Here is an 8,222-nt window from a genome sequence, read left to right as displayed (position 1 = left end):
TGGAGGGAAGGAGAGGTGGAGGGAAGGTGGAGGGAAGGGTCTAGAGGTTTAGGGAATGAGAGGCGGAGGGAAGGAGAGGTAGAGGGAAGGAGAGGTGGAGGGAAGGAGAGTTGGAGGGGTCTAGATGTGGAGGGAAGGAGAGGTGGGAGGGATCTAGAGGTGGAGGGAAGGAGAGGTGGAGGGAAGGGTCTAGAGAGTTTAGGGAAGGGGAGAGGTGGAGGGGAGGGAGAGGTGGAGGGAAGGAGAGAGATGGAGGGGTCTAGATGTGGAGGGAAGGAGAGTTGGAGGGGTCTAGAGAAGGAGGAAGGAGAGGTGGAGGGGTCTAGAGGTGGAGGGAAGGAGGGAAGGAGGGGTCTAGAGGTGGAGGGGAGGAGGGGTGGAGGGGTCTAGAGGTGGAGGGGTCTAGAGGTGGAGGGGTCTAGAGGTGGAGGGGTCTAGAGGAGGAGGGGTCTAGAGGAGGAGGGGTCTAGAGGAGGAGGGGTCTAGAGGTGGAGGGGTCTAGAGGTGGAGGGAAAGGTCTATTGGCTCAAAGCATAAACCCTGCCTATTGGCTCAAAGCATATACCCTGCCTATTGGCTCAAAAAATAAACCCTGCCTATTGGCTCAAAGAATAAACCCTGCCTATTGGCTCAAAGAATAAACCCTGCCTATTGGCTCAAAGAATAAACCCTGCCTATTGGCTCAAAGCATAAACCCTGCCTATTGGCTCAAAGAATAAACCCTGCCTATTGGCTCAAAGAATAAACCCTGCCTATTGGCTCAAAGCATAAACCCTGCCTATTGGCTCAAAGCATATACCGTTTCTATTGGCTCAAAGCATATACCCTGCCTATTGGCTCAAAGAATAAACCCTGCCAATTGGCTCAAAGAATAAACCCTGCCTATTGGCTCAAAGAATAAACCCTGCCTATTGGCTCAAAGCATAAACCCTGCCTATTGGCTCAAAGCATATACCGTTTCTATTGACTCAAAGCATATACCCTGCCTATTGGCTCAAAGCATAAATCCTGCCTATTGGCTCAAAGCATAAACCCTGCCTATTGGCTCAAAGCATATACCCTGCCTATTGGCTTAAAGAATAAATCCTGCCTATTGGCTCAAAGCATAAACCCTGCCTATTGGCTCAAAGCATATACCCTGCCTATTGGCTCAAAGCATATACCCTGCCTATTGGCTCAAAGCATATACCCTGCCTATTGGCTCAAAGCATATACCCTGCCTATTGGCTCAAATCATATACCCTGCCTATTGGCTCAAAGCATAAATCCTGCCTATTGGCTCAAAGCATAAATCCTGCCTATTGGCTCAAAGCATAAACCCTGCCTATTGGCTCAAAGCATATACCCTGCCTATTGGCTCAAAGCATATACCCTGCCTATTGGCTCAAAGCATATACCCTGCCTATTGGCTCAAAGCATAAACCCTGCCTATTGGCTCAAAGCATAAACCCTGCCTATTGGCTCAAAGCATATACCCTGCCTATTGGCTCAAAGCATATACCCTGCCTATTGGCTCAAAGCATAAACACCTGTGGCTCAAAGCATAAACCCTGCCTATTGGCTCAAAGCATATACCGTTCTATTGGCTCAAAGCATATACCCTGCCTATTGGCTCAAAGCATAAATCACACTGCCTATTGGCTCAAAGCATAAGCCCTGCTATTGGCTCCAAAGCATATACCCTGCCTATTGGCTCAAAAGCATAAATCCTGCCTATTGGCTCAACATAAACCCTGCCTATTGGCTCAAAAACTCCTGTTGCCTATTGGCTCAAAGCATATACCCCTGCCTATTGGCTCAAAGCATATATCCTTGCCTATTGGCTCAAAGCATAAACCCTGCCTATTGGCTCAAAGCATATACCTTGCCTATTGGCTCAAAGCATATACCCTGCCTATTGGCTCAAAGCATATACCGTTTCTATTGGCTCAAAGCATATACCCTGCCTATTGGCTCAAAGCATAAATCCTGCCTATTGGCTCAAAGCATAAACCCTGCCTATTGGCTCAAAGCATATACCCTGCCTGTGGCTCAAAGCATAAATCCTGCCTGTTGGCTCAAAGCATAAACCCTGCCTATTGGCTCAAAGCATATACCTGCCTATTGGCTCAAAGCATATACCCTGCCTATTGGCTCAAAGCATATACCCTGCCTATTGGCTCAAAGCATATACCCTGCCTATTGGCTCAAAGCATAAACCCTGCCTATTGGCTCAAAGCATAAACCCTGCCTATTGGCTCAAAAGCATAAACCCTGCCTATTGGCTCAAAGCATATACCCTGCCTATTGGCTCAAAGCATATACCCTGCCTATTGGCTCAAAGCATATACCCTGTCTATTGGCTCAAAGCATATACCGTTTCTATTGGCTCAAAGCATAAACCCTGCCTATTGGCTCAAAGCATATACCCTGCCTAATGGCTCAAGCATATACCCTGCCTATTGGCTCAAAGCATACATCCTGCCTATTGGCTCACGCTGTTGAGTTATGGCCACACAAAGAAAATAAATGCTGACAATTCAGCTTCAGCTAAACATCCTAAAATGTCACAAGAAGTAAGGAGGTGTTGTTGGTCGACCAGTAACATTATAGGACCTATGGTGTTACATTCAGTTTTGTTACAGGGGGCTCCAACAGTAGTGGGACAGGAGCTCCAACAGTAGTGGGACAGGAGCCCAGCAGTAGTGGGACAGGGGCTCCAACAGTAGTGGGACAGTGAGCTCCAACAGCAGTGGACAGGGAGCTCCAACAGTAGTGGGACAGTGAGCTCCAACAGTAGTGGGACAGTGAGCTCCAACAGTAGTGGGACAGTGAGCTCCAACAGAAGGGACAGGCGCTCCAACAGTAGTGGGACGGGGAGCTCCAACAGTAGTGGGACAGGGAGCCCAGCAGTAGTGGGACAGGGAGCTCCAACAGTAGTGGACAGGGGGCTCAACAGTAGTGGGACAGGGAGCTCCAAAGTAGTGGGACATGGAGCTCCAACAGTAGTGGGACAGGGTGCTCCAACAGTAGTGGGACAGGGAGCTCCAACGGTAGTGGGACAGGAGCTCCAACAGTAGTGGGCAGGGAGCTCCAACAGTAGTGGGACAGGGAGCTCCAACAGGAGTGGGACAGTGAGCTCCAACAGTAGTGGGACAGGGGGCTCCAACAGTAGTGGGACAGGGGGCTCCAACAGTAGTGGGACAGGGGGCTCCAACAGCAGTGGGACAGTGAGCTCCAACAGTAGTGGGACAGTGAGCTCCAACAGTAGTGGGACAGTGAGCTCCAACAGTGAAAGTGGGACAGTGAGCTCCAACAGTAGTGGGACAGTGAGCTCCAACAGTAGTGGGACAGGGGAGCTCCAACAGTAGTGGGACAGTGAGCTCCAACAGTAGTGGGACAGAGCTCCAACAGTAGTGGGACAGGGAGCTCCAACAGTAGTGGGACAGGGAGCTCCAACAGTAGTGGGACAGGGAGCTCCAACAGCAGTGGGACAGGGAGCTCCAACAGTAGTGGGACAGTGAGCTCCAACAGTAGTGGGACAGTGAGCTCCAACAGTAGTGGGACAGTGAGCTCCAACAGTAGTGGGACAGTGAGCTCCAACAGGAGTGGGACAGGGAGCTCCAACAGTAGTGGGACAGGAGCTCCAACAGTAGGGTGGGATAGGAGCTCCAACAGTAGTGGGACAGGGAGCCCAACAGTAGTGGGACAGGGAGCTCCAACAGTAGTGGGACAGGAGCTCCAACAGTAGTGGGACAGGGGCTCCAACAGTAGTGGGACAGGAGCTCCAAGTAGTGGGACAGGGAGCTCCAACAGTAGTGGGACAGGGAGCTCCAACAGTAGTGGGACAGGGGCTCCAACAGTAGTGGGACAGGAGCTCCAACAGTAGTGGGACAGGAGCTCCAACAGTAGTGGGACAGTGAGCTCCAACAGTAGTGGGACAGGGAGCTCCAACAGTTGGGACAGTGAGCTCCAACAGTAGTGGGACAGTGAGCTCCAACAGTAGTGGGACAGGAGCTCCAACAGTAGTGGGACAGGAGCTCCAACAGTAGTGGACAGTGAGCTCCAACAGTAGTGGGACAGTGAGCTCCAACAGTAGTGGGACAGGGAGCTCCCAGTAGTGGGACAGGGAGCTCCAACGGTAGTGGGACAGGGAGCTCCAGCTGTGGTAGGACGGGAGCTCCAACAGTAGTGGGACAGGAGCTCCAACAGTAGTGGGACAGGGGGCTCCAGCAGTAGTGGGACAGGGGCTCCAACAGTAGTGGGACAGGGAGCTCCAACAGTAGTGGGACAGGGGCTCCAACGGTAGTGGACGAGCTCCAACAGCCCAGTAGTGGGACAGGGGCTCCAGCAGGTGGGACAGTGAGATCCAACAGTAGTGGGACAGGGGGCTCCAACAGTAGTGGGACAGGGTCTCCAACAGTAGTGGGACAGGGGACTCCAACAGTAGTGGGACAGTGAGCTCCAACAGTAGTGGGACAGTGAGCTCCAACAGTAGTGGGACAGTGAGCTCCAACAGTAGTGGGACAGTGAGCTCCAACAGTAGTGGGACAGGGGGCTCCAACAGTAGTGGGACAGTGAGCTCCAACAGTAGTGGGACAGTGAGCTCCAACAGTAGTGGGACAGGGAGCTCCAACAGTAGTGGGACAGGGAGCTCCAACAGTAGTGGGACAGGGAGCTCCAACAGTAGTGGGACAGGGAGCTCCAACAGTAGTGGGACAGGGAGCTCCAACAGTAGTGGGACAGGGGGCTCCAACAGTAGTGGGACAGGGAGCTCCAACAGTAGTGGGACAGTGAGCTCCAACAGTAGTGGGACAGGGAGCTCCAACAGTAGTGGGACAGGGAGCTCCAACAGTAGTGGGACAGGGGCTCCAACAGTAGTGGGACAGGGGGCTCCAACGGTAGTGGGGCAGGGGGCTCCAACGGTAGTGGGACAGTGAGCTCCAACAGTAGTGGGACAGTGAGCTCCAACAGTAGTGGGCCAGTGAGCTCCAACAGTAGTGGGACAGGGAGCTCCAACAGTAGTGGGACAGGGAGCTCCAACGGTAGTGGGACAGGGCGCTCCAACGGTAGTGGGACAGGGGGCTCCAACAGTAGTGGGACAGGGGGCTCCAACAGTAGTGGGACAGGGAGCTCCAACAGTAGTGGGACAGGGAGCTCCAACAGTAGTGGGACAGGGAGCTCCAACAGTAGTGGGACAGGGAGCTCCAACAGTAGTGGGACAGGGAGCTCCAACAGTAGTGGGACAGGGAGCTCCAACAGTAGTGGGACAGGGAGCTCCAACAGTAGTGGGACAGGGAGCTCCAACAGTAGTGGGACAGGGGGCTCCAACAGTAGTGGGACAGGGAGCTCTATGATATAAAATGCTAACTTCCCCTGTTATTGTAATGGTGAGAGGTTAGCATATCTTGGGGGTATGATATAAAATGCTAACCTCCCCTGTTATTGGTAATGGTGAGAGGTTAGCATTTCTTGGGGGTATGTTATAAAATGCTAACCTTCCTTGTTATTGTAATGGTTAGAGGTTAGCATGTCTTGGGGGTAGTATATAAAATGCAAACCTCCCCTGTTATTGTAATGGTGAGAGGTTAGCATGTCTCGGGGTATGATATAAAATGCTAACCTCCCCTGTTATTGTAATGGTTTGAGGTTAGCATGTCTTGGGGGTATGATATAAAATGCTAACCTCCCCTGTTATTGTAATGGTTAGAGGTTAGCATGTCTTGGGGTAGTATATAAAATGCTAACCTCCCCTGTTATTGTAATGGTGAGAGGTTAGCATGTCTTGGGGGTATGATATAAAATGCTAACCTCCCCTGTTATTGTAATGGTGAGAGGTTAGCATGTCTTGGGGGTATGATATAAAATGCAAACCTCCCTGTTATTGTAATGGTTAGAGGTTAGCATGTCTTGGGGTATGATATAAAATGCTAACCTCCCGTTATTGTAATGGTTAGAGGTTAGCATGTCTTGGGGGTAGTATATAAAATGCTAACCTCCCCTGTTATTGTAATGGTGAGAGGTTAGCATGTCTTGGGGGTATGATATAAAATGCTAACCTCCCCTGTTATTGTAATGGTGAGAGGTTAGCATGTCTTGGGGGTATGATATAAAATGCTAACCTCCCCTGTTATTGTAATGGTTAGAGGTTAGCATGTCTTGGGGGTAGTATACAAAATGCTAACCTCCCCTGTTATTGTAATGGTGAGAGGTTAGCATGTCTTGGGGCTATGATATAAAATGCTAACCTCCCCTGTTATTGTAATGGTGAGAGGTTAGCATGTCTTGGGGGTATGATATAAAATGCTAACCTCCCCTGTTATTGTAATGGTGAGAGGTTAGCATGTCTTGGGGGTATGATATAAAATGCTAACCCCCCTGACACTATTGGCCATATTTTTTGTCTTGATGAAAGGTTGAAAGGTACAGTTTGTGCTGTGGTAAACAATACCGTCCGTGTATTTTATAGGTGACAACAATCACAACATCGACAGTGTGATTTACCGGTGGAACCCAGGGACCAAGGTGTTTGAGGTGAATCAGACCCTCGAGACTCATGGGGCCTACGACTGGGAGTTCTTTTCCGTGGGCCCATACCACTTCCTGGTGGTGGCCAACACTTTCGATGGAATATCCACCAGCATCAACTCCACCATATACATCTGGCTGGGAGGAATGTTCCAGCCATTTCAATACATCAAGGTGAGATGGTCCAGTTAGTAGCTACGAGGCATAGCTAGGGCTGCAAAATCCCGGTTGGAAGTTTCCCCTGGAATTTAGAAGAAAGAAGCAAGAAAATAATAATGAAATCAAGAGAATTGTCCAATTGGGATTTCTGGAAAAACCTGGGGGATTTGGGAAAGTTACCAGTTCATTTTAAAATTCCGTTTAGTTCTGGGTTTTACTGCTCAATTCACAGTTTGTGCCGTTTCTCTAGAGATATTTTTTCTCTGTTGTCCAACTCCTTATAGTTAAAGATTCACTATGCAGAAATCGCTCCGTCATTTCCTCTTTGCTAAAATTGTAATCGTTTGCCTAATTTCAGTTAGCAGTAATTTTGTGGAGAATCATTGTACCATCTAAACCGCAGCAAAATATATTTTCCCTAACCAAAAAATTGTATATTCAGCTATTTAAAAGTGAAAGCCACAAAAACTTAACTTCAGAGCAGGAAGTATATAAATAGCACAGATCTACTGTTATTAGACATGCTTTCAACTGCATGCAAAGATCTATAATTCACATTTCTATGTGAATTTGGTCAGGTCGCCCAAAAACGTACATATGGTAGCTTTAAGTGCAATAAAAGTGGTAATGAACTACAATGACCTGAAACCATTGTGTCTACAGCTGCCTGTCCTCATTGGTTCTTGCCAAGAGGCCGGCAGACACACAGAGGAAGAGAGACATGAAAGGGATAGAGAGCGGTTGATTACATCTAATTGATTGACAATACATCTAATTGATTGATACTTGTTATTTGGCAGTGTTAAAAGTATTCCTTATCTACTGTGAAGAATTACTGTGGATTTGGTAGGACAGCAGGCAGCTAGCCAGCTAGCCAGTCAGCTAGCCAGCTATGCAGCCAGCCAGCTAGCCAGCCATCTAGCCATCCAGCCAGCTAGCTAGCCAGTAGCCAGCCAGGCAGCTAGCCAGCTATATAGCTAGCCAGCCTGAAGCAGGAGTCTTTGGGGAGCACAGCGGTAGATGGCTGGCTGCTACTTCCTGAGCAGAGATGAGATAGATGATAACTTTGAATAAAATAAACAGTCATGAAATTAAACAATGTAATATACACAACAGCTTTGGACAGGAAACGGCTCACCGTTGAAAATACATCGTTTTATTAGACAAGTTTAAATGATTGACGTTTCAATGTAATATACACAACAGCTTTGGACAGGAAACGGCTCACCGTTGAAAATACATCGTTTTATTAGACAAGTTTAAATGATTGACGTTTCAATGTAATATACACAACAGCTTTGGACAGGAAAAGGCTCACCGTTGAAAATACATCGTTTTATTAGACAAGTTTAAATGATTGACGTTTCAATGGACTTCTTCAGAATAATCCCATAGGGGAAGACAATACACAATACGTTACTTTATTAAAGTAGTGTATTGTGAATAAACAATGGTTTATTAATAAGTGATATGCAGAAATGGGCAGTCACGAGCATCATTGGGGTTTTATTAATGAAATAATCATCATCATGTGAAGTAAAGTGTTGTGAATAAAT

At 48.4% G+C, this 8,222-nt stretch overlaps 1 protein-coding gene across 1 annotated transcript in view; it reads left to right on the top strand.

Annotated features, from left to right (window-relative positions):
• Window positions 1-8,222, top strand: part of LOC123993091 (thrombospondin-type laminin G domain and EAR repeat-containing protein-like) — a 36,738-nt gene that overhangs the window by 13,014 nt on the left and 15,502 nt on the right. The window contains exon 3 of the mRNA XM_046294912.1: window positions 6,449-6,609. Coding sequence (XP_046150868.1) covers window positions 6,449-6,609 — 161 coding nt within the window. The remainder of the gene's footprint in view (window positions 1-6,448; window positions 6,610-8,222) is intronic.

This window comes from Oncorhynchus gorbuscha, linkage group LG01 (genome assembly GCF_021184085.1).
Source record: "Oncorhynchus gorbuscha isolate QuinsamMale2020 ecotype Even-year linkage group LG01, OgorEven_v1.0, whole genome shotgun sequence".
Lineage (NCBI taxonomy): Eukaryota > Metazoa > Chordata > Actinopteri > Salmoniformes > Salmonidae > Oncorhynchus > Oncorhynchus gorbuscha.
The sequence above is the reverse complement of the archived record's forward strand: the minus strand, read 5'-3'. Positions and strand labels throughout refer to the sequence as shown.